This window comes from Mirounga leonina, unplaced genomic scaffold (assembly GCF_011800145.1).
Source record: "Mirounga leonina isolate KUSES-001 unplaced genomic scaffold, KU_Mleo_1.0 Mir_125, whole genome shotgun sequence".
NCBI lineage: Eukaryota > Metazoa > Chordata > Mammalia > Carnivora > Phocidae > Mirounga > Mirounga leonina.
Window position 1 is genome coordinate 30,438,819 of NW_023270305.1, and position 19,517 is coordinate 30,458,335.

At 42.0% G+C, this 19,517-nt stretch overlaps 1 protein-coding gene across 1 annotated transcript in view; it reads left to right on the forward strand.

Moving 5' to 3' along the window:
* Positions 1-19,517, forward strand: part of LOC118007529 (immunoglobulin kappa light chain-like) — a 57,487-nt gene that overhangs the window by 31,271 nt on the left and 6,699 nt on the right. Inside the window, exon 4 of the mRNA XM_035000543.1 lies at positions 1,233-1,238. Within this exon, the coding sequence (XP_034856434.1) occupies positions 1,233-1,238 (6 nt within the window). The remainder of the gene's footprint in view (positions 1-1,232; positions 1,239-19,517) is intronic.

The following is a 19,517-nucleotide window of genomic DNA, read 5'->3' on the forward strand; positions in this document are numbered from 1 at the left end:
TTTATTTGAGAGAGAGAATGAGAGACAGAGAGCACGAGAGGGAAGCGGGTCAGAGGGAGAAGCAGACCCCCCGCTGAGCAGGGAGCCCGATGCGGGACTCGATCCCGGGACTCCAGGATCATGACCTGAGCCGAAGGCAGTCGCTTAACCAACTGAGCCACCCAGGCACCCCACGTTATCATGTTTCTATATTTTCAAGGAGCCTGAGCCATGTGTGTCTGCCTCCCCTCCCGGATTCCATTCTGGGGGGCCCGTCCCGCCTGGAGCAGGAGGGGATGTGAGACAAGACTGTAGCTCTTGGCGTCCAGAACAGAAGGGCCAGAGCTGGAGGCCACCCAATATATTTTAAACAATTAGGCTCCCAAGGTTATTCACACAGCACGAGTCTCCCAAATAACATTCTTTAGCCCGCCTATGTGCATGCAGGCCCAGGTGGTCGGTTATGGGGGCCAAATCACAGAAACATTTATCTATACAGAACACCTCCATAATGGGGCGGGGGGGCGCTCATCCAATCAGTTGAAGGCTTTAAGAACCAAGACTGAGGTTTCCCAAAGGAGAAGCAATTCCTCCGTAAGAGGCAACATAGAAACTGGGCCTGAGTTACAGCCTACAAATTTCGACCTCAAGGCTACAATATCAACACTAACCTGAATTTCCAGCCTGCCAGCCGACTCTACAGATTTTGGATTTGCCAGTCCCCACACTCCCAATTCGCAGAATCGCTCTCACCATGCATATCCTACTGGTTCTGTTTCTCTGGAGAACCCTGACTGGTAACACTCTTCACATACCTCATGCCCCACCACTTAAGCCTGTAAGGACTCCAAGCATTACACTCGTTTCTGTCTCCCCACTGTCCTCTCAATGGCCCACTCTGATTACTTCTCTTCCTTTCTCAAAGCTCTCTATGGCTCACAGGAACACTTAACTGTCTTTACTTCTATCTCTTTCCCCTTCCCTGAACCTTGGCCTCCTCACAAGAGCATAGAGCAATGCACAGATAGATAGGACGACCAAGCGACCCAGTTTTCACAGGACTTTCTCAACTTTAGCACTGAAATCCCAGCCCCTGAGAAACCCTCATTCTTAGGAAAACTGGAAAGGTTAACCCTAGTGGACAGGGAATCAGGCCAACCCATCGAATTGTCTCTTTTTAATATTACTTGAAATCCTCTCCACCTATTGCCTATCTACTAGGCTTTTAATCTCTGAAATCAATAATCTGGCAGATTTGGGTCACTGATGACTCTCCCACCCAGTGGAGACTTCATGTCTCCCTTCTGCATCGCGGGAAGGGAGTGGAGGGGTGGTTGCGGAAGAAGCTCACATACTGTACAATGTCCCAGGATATAAATCAGTCACCAGTCAATTCCATACATTAAGCGAGGAGTATTTCTTTGATAATCTTCCAAATAATTTATTAATTCTCGGAAGTAATGAGTCTGGCATGGATTACGAAAGAAGGCATAGACTCAAACTATGACTGGCACTAGCAAAGTGGTTTTTTTAGAATGAATAAATGTATTTTAGTGCAGATTTTAAATCAAAATTTCCATACTTGTAATACTAATGTTCTACAGCAAAGACATGTCTTAGAGTCTAGGAAACTCACTATTATCGTTATTGATTTGGTAAAAACAAAAAATGTGAAAATTGTACCATCGGTCCGCAAAATTCCACAGTCACATCCAGGACATATGAGCACAGAGACCAAGCTTGCCAAGAGGAGAAGCATGAGACTTCACATAAACAGGGCCTTTCAGCTGCGACCTGAGTACTTAAGGTAGCACGGTCAGGGAAATGAGGTGAGAACAGCAGTAGCAGTCGGTTCCTGCAGGTGTATGAAGCAACTCAGGGTCAGGTAATGTAAGAAGCTTGTCCACTTGATACTTATTGTAGTATTATAGACCTCTGGGGCATCTTACAAAGCAAATACCCCAAAAGTCCCATTTTAACATCCTTTTATACTTCCATCCAGCCCAGAACATGTCTACCTCTTGGTAGTCTAGTCAGGAGACCCTGTGGTGACTGCAGTGAAGCGTGGTTAGATTCTGCTCATATTTTAACCATAGAACAAATACATTTTGATGACATATGGGATGTGAGTTAGGACAGAAAAATGAAAGACCTGAAAACTAGAAAATGTGAAATGTCATTTACTGAGACCAGGAAAGGTGAGGGAAAGCAACTTTGGGGGAGGAGACAGAAATCAGGACTTTGGATTTGGACATATTGGATTTTGTCCTGTTAGAACTCCAACTGGCGATGTCCCTTGGGCAGATGGATACGTGAGTCTGGAGCTCAGGGAAAGCAGTCTGGGATATGGATGTGAATTCGGATACAGAATGAGGTCACAAGGCCGTGAGTGTAAATAGAGGAACAGGGACCAGGCCCTGTCAGGTAATACGTAAGGGTCAGAGAGATGAGCAGGAACCAGCAAGAGAGAGAGAAGGAGTGGACAGTGAGGCAGGAGCCAAACCAAGAGAGAGTGAAGTCCCAGAGCCAAGAAAATGTCTTAAGAATGTCTTTTTAGTTTACAGATGTAAAAACAAAACAAAATTTAAAAAAAGAAAAGGAGAATCTCTTTCAGGACTGGCTCTTGTCAAATGGTTCAAACACAGTTTCCTTTATAGGACCACAACTCCTTCCTGGGTGGGTGGAAATTTTGGGAAATTACTTTAAAGACAAGGCGGGGCAGGGGTTGGGGTGAGGGGTTGGAGGGCACTAGCTGCCCTCTGCTGGTCACCTTCATGCCTGACATGTTAAAGGAAGATGGCTCAGGAGCCTTTGTCTTTCAAAATATCTCAGATATTTCTTTTTTTTTTGAGAGAGAGAGAGAAAGAGAGAGAGCATGAGTGGCGAGGGAGGGGCAGAGAGAGGGACAGAGAATCTTAAGCAGGCTCTGCGGCTGAGCGGTGAGCCCAACCTAGGGCTTGATCTCACGACCCTGAGATCATGCCCTGAGCCGAAATCAAGAGTCGGGCGCTTAATTGACTGAGCCACCCAGGTGCCCCTAAAATATCTCAGAATATTAAAACTAGAAAGAACCTTACACCTCCTCTGTCCCAACATTTTCCTTTTGCACTAGGGAGCAGGTGCTCAGCCAGGAAAGCTTTGTGTAAGGTCATTTACGAAGTTCATCAGACTTGAGGCTCTTCCCATTATTTCAAGTCCCCCCCCCCCCGGCCAATTTGCAGCCAAGTACAGCCACAAGCTAATCTGCACATTATTCCAACTCTACTGCCTTGTACTCTGATGTTCTTTAATTACAAGCTTTATGACCCTGCCTCTCGCACTCACTGACCCCACCAGTGGCCGAATAAACAAAATGTGGCTCTTCCACGATTCTGAGGACTCACCCTAAAGCTTTCTGAGGAAACATTTCCTCAGTTTTCTGTCTGATTTCTTTTAATCTTTCATAGAAATTTTGCATTCTTTCCCATGATTGGTCTATTTGTGTTTTACTGTAAAATATTTTCGTCACAAATTGTATACTTCTGGAAATCCCTATCACCCTTGTTTGAGAAACACAACCCAAGAAAGCAAGCAGAATCAACTTCTCTCAAGTACACTACAGCTACGAAATAAAACAGTCCCCATTGATATTTCTTTATTCACAAGATAGAGCCAGTCTTTCCTTCCAATTCTGATATTTTTTCATCATGCATTTTTTGCATAAATTTTGATTTTTAAATATTGCATTAAAATATTATTTATCTGAATTACTGAAGGGTTTTTTTTTTTTTGGTACCTCCTTAAATTTTGTGCCTGAAGCCAGTGCATCACCTGCCTCACTCTGGTCCTGACCCTTCATAAAGGGCTCAAAAGAGCCTGGATGACTTTTGAATACCTCAGACTTACACATCTTCACTGTGAAGACCAGATTAGCCCTGTGAATATTGTAATTGATATCTAAAGATGCACACATTTCCAAGTACAACCAGTGACAGAAGATTCTAATTGTTAAACTCCCAGCCCTCCAAACTTCCAGATTCCCAATATGAAGGACGACGCCATGTTCTGACCAAGGGCCGGGGTCCTAACAGGTGGAATGTGGGGTTGGCATGGAAGGGTTGGTAGCATCTGGCTCAGTAGTGAGGAAGCACTAGGTCCTCCTGAGGGGAGGAAGAACTCAACACACAGATCAGAAAGGAGGCCTGGTGGTTGGAGCTGAAGGGAGAGAAGGCGTGGTGAGACAGGCGGTTAGACAGTAGGGAGGGGTCAGGTCATATCGCACTGGAATCACCTGGAGAGTTCATGAAAGTCCCAATGCCCAGTCACCACCCAGACCAGTTTCATCACAATCTCTAGGGGTGAAAAACAGGCATCGGTAGTTTTTAAAGTTCCCTAGGAGATTCCAACCATGGTGGCCAAAAATTAGAACCACCTAGGAGAATATGATAAGGAGTTTCTAACTGCAATGCAAAATCCTTGAAGACTTTTAAACAGGGGAATAATTACATCTAGTTTCTTTAAAAAAAAAAAAAAAAAGAATCACTCTGGTTTCAAAGGAGAATAATCCAAAAGACCTATTGCTCATCAACCACCTATCTGCAAATTTGCTGTAAGTGAGGCTACCCAGTTAGAATGAATATGTACTAAGAACTTATGACATGCCCAGGCACTATGCTAAGTAATTCATATATACTATTTTATTTATTCCTCACAGCAACTTTCATAAGAGAGGTGTTATTATTCCCACATTTCAGAAATCTGAGGCTTAGGGAAAGTTAGGTAATTTACCCAGTGTCACACTCAGCTCATAAAACACAGAGTCGGTGTTCTAATCAAATCTCTGAGTTGATATTCCAGCAACTATTCACCATGCCTCCTCAAGCTGGGAACGAGTGTATTGGCCAGAGGATGCCACCATCCAGTTTGCTAGATGGTTAGGCTTTTGGTTGCAAATAAATAAATTGGCCTTTGGGTTGACATTAGGATGAATCCATCCAGCTCTGAAACAGCAGCAGGGGTTTATAAGCAAGCAAGGCTAAGAGGTGGCCCCTTGGCTCTGGTGCATTCACCAAGGAAAAATCCCTCTAAGGTCACTGGGTGGATAATCCACTGGATTCCCAGGCCACACACCAACCTTACCACCTGATGTCCTCTATCCACAGTCAACATTTGTATAGGAAATAGTCGTATGAATTCCACTTTTGTAATTTCTATGAAATTGTTATTTAGAGTATTATCCCATGCACAACTCCTGTGCAATTCACCAAGAGAGAAATTGTCAACTTTGATACTAGGAAAACATTTAGTCACACAGAGAACTGGAACTTTTTCTTGTAGATAGAAGTATGTAAGTTAGCACATTTACTTCTTTTTCATTGGCTTCCAAGAAGCTCAGCGTCAGCTTTTATGCGCAATCACAGCATTTTTTAAATGACGTTTACTGAGATATAGTTTACTACGGTAAAACTATATGCCTTTTTTAGTGTATAGTTCTATGAATTTTGGCAAGTACATAGCTATGTAACCACAACCATGTTCAAGACAGAGAACAGATCCATCGCCCTTAAAAGTGCCTTTGAGTCCCTCTGCAGGCAACCTCCCCTCTCTCCAGTCCTGGTCAACCACTGATCTGTTTTCTGATCCTCCAGTTTACCTCTTCCAGAATGTCATATAAGCAGAACCATACTTGTGCGCAGGCTTTTGAGTCTGGCTTCTTTCACTTAGTAGAAAGCACTGAGATTCCCACAGCTTGTGTGTCATCAGTAGTCTATTCTTCTTACTGCTGAGTAAGATTCCACTATGGCTGTATTTTTGCTTGACGAGATAGATAGCCAGTAAAGGACTATAGTCATAAGGTAGGTGTATACTTAACTTTATAGGAACCCGCCCAACAGTTTCCCAAAGTGTGTCCCCATCAGCAGTGTATGAGCATTCCAGTTGCTCAAGCCTGGTATTGTCACTTTACTGTCGATCTTCCCCGGTAAGGAATCTGTTCGAATTTTTGGCCAAGTCTTTATTGGCGTGTTTGTTTTCTTACTATTGACTGTGAGAGTTCTTTGTACATTCTGCATTCAATTCTTCTCTCACATTCATGGTTTATGACTAGTTTCTCAGCGGGCAGCTTATCTTTTCATTTTTGTACCTGTGTCATTAGAAGAGCAGAAGTATACTTTTACTGAAGTCCGATCTTGTTTTTTTCTTTTCTTTTTGGACCACTAAACACCTGTTTTAATCTTTATGGTTAGCATTGTTGTTTTATCTCAGTGTGGTTTCTGCCTTTTTATTCTTATTTTTCTAATGTCATTACAGATTTTTAACTAAACCCAAATACTGTGGAGGAAGGAGCAAAGTATAAATAGACTAACTTGTGCACAAATTCTAGAGTCATCTTGACCTGCTGAGAAAGGAAACTAGCTCTTTGACATTGACCATCTAATTTTAGATTTTGTTACTTCATAAAAATGCTCATATTACAGGCCTTTTTAAAATAACGAAACTGGAGCCCCCACAAAATTAAGTAATTTGTCCACAATCACACAAGAAAGGATTCTAACCCAAGTTGGCCCAGTGACAGGGTCTGTATTATTTCTATAGATCATATTCCACAGCCTCTCCCTAAAATGATTTTAGATAACCTAAGTCAATTTAAGTTAAAATATAATGGTACTGGTTGAAGAATGTTGCTTAATTGTTATAGACAAAAAAAATCTCTTAATCTTTCTATAGATAGAACTACACCATCTATAATGATGGTCTTTATGATATAATTTCTTTAATCAATGTCCAAAAGGGGCATCTGGGTGGCGCAGTTGATTAAGCATCTGACTCTTGGTTTTGACTCAGGTCATGATCTCAGGGTTGTGAGATTGAGCCCTGCGTCGGGCTCCATGCTCAGCACAGAGTCTGCTTGAGATTCTCTCTCCCTCTCCCTCTGCCCCTCCTGCTCGTGCTCTCTCTCTCTCCCTCTCTCTCTAAAATAAATAAGTGTTTAAAAAAATCAAAGTCCAAAATCATTGGTAAAAGTGCATATATAAAATGTTTATATATATAATACATGTATGCTAAGAAAAAATATGTATGTTAAAAATACAGGTAGGCAGATGAGATGGAGAAATAGAGGTGGAAGTAGAGAAAAGGAAAGAGAGAGAGAGACAAAGAGACCAAATGTTTATACAGGGGTAATAAGTTTACAGGGGTTGATTTTACCATTCTATCTAAATTCTCTATAGGACTTATAAATCACTTATTTAAAAAATCATTTATGATTGCTCTATACCCGCTTTTTTTTGCTCTTCTAATATTACCATGGCTTTTGGTCTAAAAGCAATACAATCTCACCTGGCTTGTAATACTAGAAAAATGTGTTACCTAGAAACCTCAATGATCCCTGCAAGACCCATTAGATACATGAATGTAGGCTGGTTGGCTTATAAAACACTGCCGTCTACTGGCAGAACTTCACCACTGCACCCTGACTTTACGGGCGTGAGTCAGACAGCAGTGACACTGTTCTTTTCTATTATTTTCATTTTTAATATTTATAGAAATGGCCAACCGTATACAAAGATGGATACACGCCCTGCGCGCACACACACACACACACACAGGAGTATTTTGAAGCCAATCCATCAAGAATTTTAGTACATTGCTAATTGATAAGGACTTTTAAAAATAACTATGATACTATGGTACAGAATTAAAAGTAAGTCTCTAATATCATCTGATTCCCAGTTTTTATTCAAACTTCCTTGGTTGTCTCTAAACACTGTCATTACAGTAACTCTGCTTAAATCAAGGTCCACATAAATGTATGGTTAATTAAGTTTTATCAAAACCTCAAAAAAAAAAACCTCTGTGTTTTAAAAAATTTATCCAGGAAATAGTAAAGGAGGGCAAACCACCATTATTTAGAAATATAAATCATGTCATGGGACTAGGATAATCCTGATACCAAAATCAAAGACTCAACATAAAGAAAGGTAGAGACCAAACTCACTTATAATCCTCAATGCAGGAAAAATATTAGAAAGTTGTATCAGTTATAATTTCATCTGACCACCCATGGTGGGAATTTAACCAGAGAAGCCCGATGACATGAAGGGAGTGTTTTTTTCCACACAGAACCTGAGGCAGGGGTTCAGGGATAGAACTGCTGCCCCAGGACTCAGGTTCCTCTCCATCCCGTTCCCCAACCCCCTCCAAATTCTTATGTTGAAAACCTAATGCCCAAGGTGACCCTATTTGGAGGTGAGGCCTTTGGGTGTGTTTAGGTCATAAGGGCAGAGCCCTCAAGAATGGTATTAGTGCCCTTATAAGAGAAGAATCAGAGAACTCCCATCCCTTTTCCACCACATGAGGACACAGCGAAACAACATCCATGGAAGAAGTAGGACCTCATCACTGAATCCGCCGGCACCTTGACCTTAGAATTCCAAGCCTCCAGAACTGTGAGAACTACATTTCTGTTGTTGATAAACTGCCCGTCCCGGGACGCCTGGGTGGCCAGTCGGTGAAGCGTCTGCCTTCGGCTCAGGTCATGATCCCAGGGTCCTGGGATCGAGCCCCACATCGGGCTCCCTGCTCAGAGGGAAGCCTGCTTCTCCCTCCGCCTGAAGCTCCCCCTGCTTGTGCTTTCTCTCTCTCTCTGACAAATAAATAAAATCTTAAAAAAAAATAAAATAAACTGCCCGTCCCGTGTTGTGTTAGGGCAGCCCAAGGAAGAACGGACTAAGACAAAGGGGGAAGAGTGCCTTGTTGCTGTTCCAGGCTCCCTGTGTGCTCTCCACTAGCACTGGGGGATGGACATCCTTGTCACCTCACCATGCAGCAGGGATGAGAGTCCAGGCTCCCCACTCAGGCCTCTCAGACACCATCCCCACAGGCGGTCGGGTGCCTCCTTACAGCCTGGTGAGGGTAGCCAGCTGGGCTCCCCACTTGGCCTTCACTGGCATAGGCAAAAGTGGGACCACAATCCTTTCTGTGACATTTGGCTGTCTCTGTGGTCATTGTCTAAATGTTTTGTTCTTCTAGGCTGCCCCTCTCCTAGTCCTTCTATCGAGAGAGCCAGCATCCATCTATGTCCGTTTGTGTTGCTGGGTTGCAAACTGCTCCAGAACCCGGTCTGTGATTTACAAGACAAAAGGAAAAGCCAGGCAGTTTCCTGTCATTCTTCAGGTCCCACAGTCCCTTCATGGTCTCTCCACCTGTATGAGTATCCCAGGGCCGCCACAACAAGCATCACATACAGGTGACTGGAACAACAGAAATGTCTCCTCTCATAGTTCTGGACTTACTCGTTTTGATGTGGCTGTAAATGAGACTGTTTTTTAATTGCTCTTTCGGACAGATCATTATGAGTGTATAGCAACACAACTGATTTTTGTATATTGATTTTGTTTCCTGCAACTTTACCAAATTCGCTTATTAGTTCTAAGAGTTTTTTGGTGGAGTCTTTAGGGTTTTCTACGTCTAAGACCATGTCATCTGCAATTAGAGACAATTTTACTTTTTCTTTTCCAATTAGGAAATTGGAATAAATCCCATTTGACCATGGTGCATGATGATTTTAATGCATCGTGGAATTCAGTTTACTAATATGTTGTTGAGGATTTTTGTATCTGTGTTCATCAGGGATATTGGCCTGTAATTTTCTTTTCTTGCAACGTCCTTGTCTGGTTTTGGCATTAGGGTAATGCTAGCCTCATAAAATGAGTATGAAAATATTCCCTCCTCTTCTACTTTTTGGAAGAGTTTGGAAAGACTGGGTATCAATCCTTCTATAATTATGTGGTGGAATTCACCAGTGAATCCATCTGATCCTGGACATTTCTTTGTCAGTTCCATATGGTTTCTGACTCAAGAGTATATGCACTTTTCTTCTTGGTATATGAATCCAGTGCCTATTGCTATTTCCCTATAGATTATCCTTTGTGTTGATCTCCAGCACTTTCTTCCCTCTGCTTGAGCAGGGATAACCTAACTGGAGCGCATGGGCTCATACAGAGCACCACCTGCAAACCCGCTGGACAACCCCCTTTACTCCAACCATCTGTCCTGATGCCAACACTATGGGAAGGAGTCAAGTCCAAGTCCCGTGGTAAATCAGCAGTAATCTCTCAGGCTAGAACAGAAAAGACCTGTCTAGAAGGAAGGACTTTCTATATTTATCATCTTCTTTCTGTGTGATTATTCCATGTAAGTCTCAATGCTACAATTTGTCTCCCACCTTAGTCACCGTCCTACTGCTCTGGAGATATAAATAGGCTGTGGCACCTTTTGGAATGAAGCTCACATGACACTGAGCAGGAGAGACTCCAAACCCATCTAGAAAATATTTCATAAGATATCTAGTTCTCCACCTTCTTCAGGGATCGATACATATCATCATGTCTTTTGTCATATCTCATGGGCTCACATTATGTTACTGCCATCTGCGTAATACTGGACCACTGCAATACCAGCCTGGACTTTAAAAAAAAAAAAAAAAAAAGGAGGGAAGAAGGGAGGGAAGGAGGGAGGGAGGGAAAGAGGGAGGGAGGAAGGGGTGAAGGAAGGAAGGAAAAGACATTTGTTGATGAATCCATAAAAATTCTAATTTTTTTCCTAATTAAATTATATATCCAAGTAGCTTCAATGTGATATATTCTCAAGCACACATATTTATCAAATTCAATTCAAAAGAGCAATCATTGAATACTCAGTATCAAGGCACAATGGAGAATACCTAACTACCTGGATGAGGTCACTTGCCTGAAGTTGTTCAGTCTCTAGCAGAAAGATTAGAATCTGATTACAAAATCCCATGAAACAAGGCAGGATGTGGGAAGTATGGTAAATCACATTACCAAAGTAATTGTGTGACCCACTTGGAGAGTTTGTGTTCACTCAATTTTCTCTCTCCTTAAATGGCCATGGACTCCTTGGCAGCAATGGAGAACTTTATTAGGTATAAAGCTCCTCATCCCCAAAGCTTCCACATTAGTCTGGGTCCAGCCCAATTCAGTGGCAGTGATTCTGAGATTGATTTTTCTTTCATAATCAGTAGTCTTGCAATTCATGACAGAAGCCTTATGCTGAAGATGGTCTTTGTCAGCCTGTGTGTCTCAGGCACAGCATGAAAGAGAACCTACCCTCTGCTGTCAGAACTTTATACAAGTGAAAAATAAATTTCTAATACATTAAATTGTTCAAGCTTGGGAGTATATCCATTAGAGTAGCTATTATTGCTCTTAATTACTACACTCACCAGCCTAAAGATAATTCTTGCACCAACTGGAAGCATTCTGCAGATTGGCTGCATCAGCCCCATTTAGTGAAAATCACTGGACTGGTTCTTGGAAGGCAAAGGTTTAGACCCTGACTGTGTGCCTGCAACATTAATATCATTAAAAGGGCGCCTTGGTTTCCTCAGTTATAAAAGTCAAATAGTTAAGAGCTCTTTCCAGCTTTAAAAATGGTGTGTGGTATCCTGACTGAGTCCTACAGCTGTTGTCATGCTGAAAAAAGAAACATATGTCCGTGTTGCAGTCTTTTACTGAATTTCAGAAAATGCATTAAAAAGTCCCCTCCGACTTGGACCAGACGGCAACGGTGGAAAGAATTTTCCTGGTCTGCAAGTATTTTGTCAAGCACCTCAGGAAATGTAATGGAGGTGCTTTAATTGGGAGGCAAGTCATCTGGTTCTTCCGCCGTCCCAGTCCTTCCCTACCTATGTAGCCTTGAGTGAATCATTTCCTGTCTTAGAGACCCAGTTTTCTCCTGTTTGTTATGAATGGAGCTGGACACAGTTTGTCGCTTCCAGTTCCAACAGTCCATGACCTACAAAATCCCTCCAAGGAAGCACCAAGTCTATTTTCTATTCATTCTAAAAGGTTTTCAGAGTCAGCTGTCATGAAGACAATCCCAGTTTAAGGCACCACCGTCAGTTTCCAGGGTTTCAGAAACTACCAAAGACTAGAGGGCGTCAGAGCAAAGAGAAAACCGATTCCCCTGACTCCTGAAAATCCTTGTTCATTTCATCCATTTATTCAATAAATATGTAAACGTGTCTGGATGCCAGACATTTGTTAGTCACTGAAAGCACAATGGTGAGTAAGAACTCATCTAGTCAAAATATCATAATTCACCAGCTTTGGGTTCAAAATACATGGAAGGAACAGAGAACAATGGATGTTCCCTTTCCTAACTGCATCCCTGCCTCTTCTAAGAGAACACTGACCTCACCTCTTGAGGAATTTCTCCTTTCTAATTGGATACAGTCAGGTGAGAATGTCTTGGGGCGCCCTCTTTCCTAGCCCAGGGGTGAGCACCTGACTCAAGCGAGGCTTAACAAGCTTCACTGCTCGCTGAATCTTGAAGAAATGGACACAGTAGACTGAAAGCATTTCATTCCACTTAATAACAGCAACCTGACCAGACTGTTCCTACTATATGAACATTTGTGAGTGTGAACATAAATTAGAGGCTTGGAGGCACTGCCCTTCCAGTGACATTCATGATGTCAGGTATGATTTGACCCTCCTCGCCTCTCAGACTACCACCACCACCAGAGCCTCTCTCTCAGCCCCTACTGATCCCTGAGTCCCAAGGGACAGGCCCCTCCTTGAGTCCCAAGACCCACCCATCTCCTGTGCTGAGGCAAACTGGCAGTCAGCGTACCCACTGCCTTGATCCCATGGCTCCCAGAAGATATTCACAAAAACAAATGAATCTGATATGAATATATTTCCACAGTCTAGGATCTTCAGTCTTACAATTGGTTGTTATGTGTCACTTATCATGTTGGATTTTGTCCCTGAAAGTGCTCTTTCCTCTAATTCAGTGTTTCTGATATTACATATCATTCCTCCTCCTGTCAGCACTTGCCTGACACGTCTTCCTCCTTTGCATTTGTTCTTCCAATCATTTTGTGTATTTGTTTGAGCTGCATCTCATGTAAGCAGCGTATGGCTGGATATGTGTGTCTTTATTCACTCTTCTTTGTCTTTCCATTGTGAAATTTTTCCATTTATATTTTTAAGGTGTAAGTTTTTTAAAAAATTAAGACAGTTATCATGCATATATATTATGAACACGTGTCAAAGATTTACTTATTAACGACAAAACCAGATGATAAAGCTGGTCCAAAGGAAGACAAATGTCTACACACACGCACACACACACACACACACCTTTCAATGCCAGAATAAGATCGCTAAATAAGATGTATAATTGGTTAATGTCTTACACAGCAATAAGACTATAAGCATTAGAGCTGTCTCCTCAGACAAAAATAATTTATCATTTTCATGACATCAGTTTTCTCTAGGTTAACATCCAACCTTTTGAAATCTAGTTTTTAATCAGTTGTAATTAGTCAGTTGCATTTAGAAAAGTAAAAAACTTTATTTCTCTAGCAAGTCAAATAACCATAAAAGGATACATAGTGTTAAAGAAATAATTACTCAAGACACTGGTTGAAGAAAAGTAAGGCAGACTTAGGACCATCAAGATAATGTGGAGGGACCCCTGCAATGAGGTTCTGCAGTGGAAGGGAGAGATTGGGCCCCACTCCAACACAAGGAGAAGTGGGAATTTATAGCCAGGTAGCAGGGTGGGGGTCAGTGGATGGAAAATGACTAAGAGAAAATACCCCGTTTAAGGGAGGATCTGGTTAAACTGACCTAACAGGATTCTTGCTGAAGGCAAGCCAGGGTGATCAGACATCACCTGGGGGCAGTGAAGGCTGAGGAAGCCCATCAGATGTTGACTGCAATCAGCTATCAAGAAGAGGGATTCTGGTAAAACTGACTTAGCAGGATTCTTGCTAAAATTGGACAATGCAAAGATGAACACAAAATTCTGAGCCCACTTGAGAAGAGAGCTCAGAGGAGCCTGAGCAGAGTTTGGTCAAGGGGAGAATCTTTGTCAATAGTCATCTTTTTGCCTCATTTACAAATTCTGAATAACTTAATAGCATTTATTATAGTTTGTGACTGTTCTATTTGGACTCAGTCTTTCCATCTTATTTTATATTTCTATTTATCTAATACTTTCTTTTTGATTTTTTTATTTCCTTTTCCTGAATTTTGATAGATTGGTTTAATTTTCTTTGTCCATTTTTCTTTTTCTAGTGGCCTGGAAGAATTTTTTATCCCATTGCTTTGGAATGCCTGTAACTTTATCCCTCTTTATTTCCATCACTATTCCCATGGCCTGAAGGGGGGTGCAAGCTCAGTGGAGGCCGCCCAGGGTGTTAGTCCCCCTTGGGCAGCGTACCCATCCCACCCCCAGACCCAGTCCCTGATAGCTCGGAAGTATGCGTTTTCCAGGGCTTTGTGGGGAAGGCTAGTACTGGCTGTGTCAAGGACCCCTCCTATTTTTGCAATGGAATGGAAGATTCCAGATTTCAGTGTCTCAAAATTTAAATCTTAAAAAAAAAAATTAAATCTTAAAAAAAAATTAAATCTTTGTGGTTTTCTGCAAATGTCTTTTTTTTCTAATAGGCCCCTTCATGATTCTCCAACCACAAAATTAATTTATTCTCATTTTTATATTTCTTCTGTCATTGCAAGGGGGATTTTGAGCGAGTGATGGACAAATCCATTATATTTAACTTAAAAGTTCCATTATTCCTTATTTCAGGAGGTTGGGTTTCCGTGTTGATATTTGTATGTGTTTGTTTTCCTATAGGCCTGACCTCTTCCCAATCCCCCTGTCTTGTTTGGAACTCTAGGTATCAGCCAGGATAATCAGGACACTGGGGGCAGGAGGGGGAGGGAGGACGATGGAGAAGGGAGTGATCTGTGCTTCCTCTTTTTTTTTTTTAAGATTATTTGTTTATTTGACAGAGAGAGAGTGAGCACCAGTAGGGGGAGCAGCAGACAGAGGGAGAAGCAGGCTGCTTGCTGAGCGGGGACCCCGATGCGGGGCTCGATCCCAGGACCCTGGGATCATGACCTGAGCCGAAAGCAGATGCTTAACGACTGAGCCACCCAGGTGCCCCTGTGCTTCCTCTTTCACCAGCACCAGACTAATAAGCCTTAAATGTATATGCTGATTAGAATGGGAGGGAGAGTCAAGAGCCAGCCTAGTTTAATCCCATTTATTTTTTAATTTTTAATTTAAATTCAATTTAATTAACATATACTGTATTATTAGTTTCAGAGGCAGAATTGAGTGATTCATCAGTTGCATAGAACACCCAGTGCTCATTACTTCAAGTGCCCTCCTTAATGTCCATCACCCAGTTCTCCCATCCCCCGGCCCCCTCCCCTCCAGCAACCCTCAGTTGTTCCCTGTAGTTAAGAGTCTCTTATGGTTTGCCTCCCTCTCTGTTTTCATCTTATTTTATTTTTCCTTCCCTTCCCCTATGTTCATCTGTTTTGTTTCTTAAACTCCACATATGAGTGATATCATATGGTATTTGTCTTTCTCTGACTGACTTATTTCACTTAGCATAATACCCTCTAGTTCCATCCATGTCATTGCAAATGGCAAGATTTCATTCTTTTGATGGCTCAGTAATATGCCTGTGTGTGTGTGTGTTTGTGTGTGTGTGTGTGTATCTCACATCTTTATCCATTCATCTATTGATGGACATCTGGGCTCTTTCCATAGTTTGGCTATTGTAGACATTGCTGCTATAAACACTGGGGTGCCCCTTCGGATCACTATGTTTGTATCCTTTGGATAAATATGTAGTAGTGCAATTGCTGGGTCACAGGGTAGCTCTATTTTTAACCTTTTGCGGAACCTCCATACTGTTTTCCAGAGTGGCTGCACCCGTTTGCATTCCCACCAACAGTGTAAGGGGGTTCTCCTTTCTCTGCATCATGGTTAACATCTTTTGTTTCCTGAGTTGTTAATTTTAGCCATTCTGACTGGTATGAGATGGTATCTCATTGTGGTTTTGATCTGTATTTCCCTGATGCCGAGTGATGTTGAGAATTTTTTCATGTGTCTGTTGGCCATTTGTATGTCTTCTTTGGAGAAATGTCTGTTCATGTCTTCTGCCCATTTCTTGACTGGATTTTTTGTTCTTTGGGTATTGAGTTTGATATGTTCTTTATGGATCTCAAAGGAGCCAATTAAAGGAGGATCCAAGTTAAGATGATGGATTAAACACATACATTCCATCACAAAACCTGCTTGTTAAAAAAAAAATCTAAAATACAAAAAAGATTTTTAAGAATATTTTAAAGAAAGCAACACACAAGGACAGGAAGAATAGGGCAGGAGGCAAGAGCAGCACGATATTAGGTCAAGTGGTAACCAAGTGACCTACAGAGCTGAACAGAAGAGCTAATGGGAACAGAAAGCAAAGATCAGAATCCTTCAGGATGGGATCAGGATTATACATGTTGAAGGCATGAGGCAGTGTTGGACAGTGGGCAGGAAAGATCTGAGCCCGGGTCCTTACCCAGGATGAACAAGACTGAGTGGGGGGTGGGGGATAGGGGTACTCAGGGCTAGGTCCTGAGCCAGGAGGGAGAAGAGTAGAGTGCCCATGAGGGACCTGAAGATTTGACAACAGAGAAGAAAAAAAAGTATGAAGCATCAAGCCTGAATTTGTCAATTTCATAACTGCATCCAGAGCTAGCCCATTCACAGTAGTTGTCCATGATGTGTTTCTCGGTGGTAGGATGAGAGGACACAAGGCTAGGGTTAGATGCCAAGGGGACAAACAAAGGGGGGCAGGGAACTCCAGAGCAGAATTCAAGGGACTCATCACTTGTGTATAACCAACCAGAAACCATAACACTTGATATGTAAATCTGGGTGGCTAAGCCTCTCCAAGGGTAATAAACCCCAGCACTGTTACTGTTTTCTCTTTCACTCTAGGAAGTCAGAGAATACCTGCAGCCTGAATGTCTTCTTGGAAACATGATGAGCATCTACATTTTCCAGAGCTGGTCCAAAATCTTGTGTCATGTTTATGGCACAAACATGTGCATATGTTTGGGCAAAGGACTTTGCTTCTCTCAGCACCTCTTTCTTCAGAGATGAGTGGAAACAGACACAGCTCCAAAGCCGCAAGGAAACAGCAATTTCTCAAATGACCTCCTCTGTCTCCCTTCCTCTCAGCTATGAGGCCAGCTTTATTCCTTAGGAATTCAGGACAGATGTCAGTTTGTGGCACTCCAGCTGAAAGACTGGCAATTGATCAAGTTCTAGGCACCACTGAATGTGGACTCCAGAATTTTGTCTTCACCTTGTGGGATATCAGCTTAAATCAAGTACAAATGACAGCCATTACAATCCTATGGAGGAGTCAAGCCGAAGTAAAAAGAATCACTTACCTTGGACTCTGTGATTGATGAGCTAGAAAAAATACTGAACCACAGACTTCAAGATGGATTATCAGACACAAATATTCCAGAGCCAGGTAAGTTTCCTTCCTCCTGGGGCGCCTGGGTGGCTCAGTCGTTAAGCATCTGCCTTCGGCTCAGGTCATGATCCCAGGGTCCTGGGATCAAGCCCCATATCAGGCTCCCTGCTCCGAGGGAAGCCTGCTTCTCCCTCTCCCACTACCCCCTGCTTGTGTTCCCTCTCTCACTGTGTCTCTCTCTGTCAAATAAATAAATAAAATCTTAAACAACAATAAAAAGTTTCCTTCCTCCTCTCTTCTTCCCTCCTCTCTCTCTCTCTCTTCCACAGTTTAGAATTTATTCTAAGAATCTAACTTTGCTGGGGGCCAAATGGGAAACAGCTTCATTATGAGTTTGTTGGAATGTTCACACAAATTTCTATTTCCATCACTCTTTTTTTTTTTAAAGATTTTATTTATTTATTTGAGACAGAGAGAATGAGAGAGAGAGAGCACATGAGAGGGGGGAGGGTCAGAGGCAGAAGCAGGCTCCCCGCCGAGCAGGGAGCCCGATGTGGGACTCGATCCAGGGACTCCAGGATCATGACCTGAGCCGAAGGCAGTCGCTTAACCAACTGAGCCACCCAGGTGCCCCTCCATCACTCTTATATACAAATCCAAGAACCTCTCAGACTAGTTTATTGGCACTTTGCCTTTCCTCAGTAAAATCAGTATTATCAAGGCCCATCATGGACATTTTGTAAATAGTACATCCTGACAGAACTTCATAGATGCTTCAAAGACAACCTTTGCCTTCAAATAATAAACCATACACATATTAAGGATCTCAACCATTTCTCAGTGATCCATGTTATGTTACATCAACACAGCCATTCTTATTGATCACTACTGTATGTGATCAATAAAATAGTTTTTGCCACAATGGTTCTTTTTTTTTTAAAGATTTTATTTATTTATTTGACAGAGAAAGAGACACAGTGAGAGAGGGAACACAAGTGGGGGAGTGGGAGAGGGAGAAGCAGACTTCCCACTGAGCAGGGAGCCCGATGCTCGATCTCAGGACCCTGGGATCATGACCTGAGCCAAAAGCAGACACTTAAGGACTGAGCCACCCAGGCGCCCCATTGCCACAATGGTTCTTATAACACTTTTTATTAGTAGCAAATACTCTCTTAGTACAATCATTCAGTTGTACTCTTCATATTTGATCCCAATTTCACATTATTCAATGAGGAACATAATGCCATGTCATCTTTATCATTCCCATTTTCCAGCCCCTACATCACCTCTACGTCTCCTATGATTGTAAGAGTATCTTATGCAGAACCAGGAAAACAACCTTTTTTGCATTCTCAATCTAAAGATTAGAGAAAAATGTTTAATTGACAAAGAAAACTCATGCATGTGTGTATATCATTTAAAACTGTATTTATACATTGTACATAAATACTGAGAATTCTAGTAGGCAAAGCCAGAGTTTACTCTTTAACAAAACTGATGCAGTCTTATTGATCTTGAAAACCACAAAATTAATGTATTCACCTATTTTTTAAAAATCAGATAATCTACAATATACAAAAGGGGAGAAAGTGTCACTGCTCTCCTCTTCCCAAACAACACACCTCTGTAAGCCCAGGAGATAACTAATGAGTACAGTTCATTGTATTTCCTTCAGGAATTACCCTGTATTTCTACCCATATATATCTATTACAATAGAGTCAGAATATCATACAAAATATACCATTCCGTGGCCTATATTTTCATGATCACCTTCCATGTGACCATACAGAAACCTACTTCATTCTCTTATTTGTTGCTTAGTGTTCCATTGCAAAGCTCTAACATAATTAGTTTAACCAAATTCCCATTGATGAAGATTTCAGTTATTTTCCATTTCTTCAACTTTTAAACAACATTTCAATGAGCAGTCTTGTATACACATTTGAGCACACTCGTCTACTCATTTCCAAGCCTAGGACAGTCTACGGAGTTTCTTTTCCCTTCCCCCATCCCAGGGTTTTCTGCCATGCATGCTGCTTCCATTGGGTGACTCTACTCCCAGGGCCAACGAAGTGCATGAGCTCTGAGTTCCAATCCCAGCTCTGCCACTCACTGCTATGGTGAAGTTACTTAAGTCTCAGCACTCAACTTTCCTCATCTACAGAATAGGGAAAATATCAGTTTCTAGTTCCTAGATTTAGGGGATAATTAAATGTGATGATTCATGTACAATGTCTGACACTTTGTAAG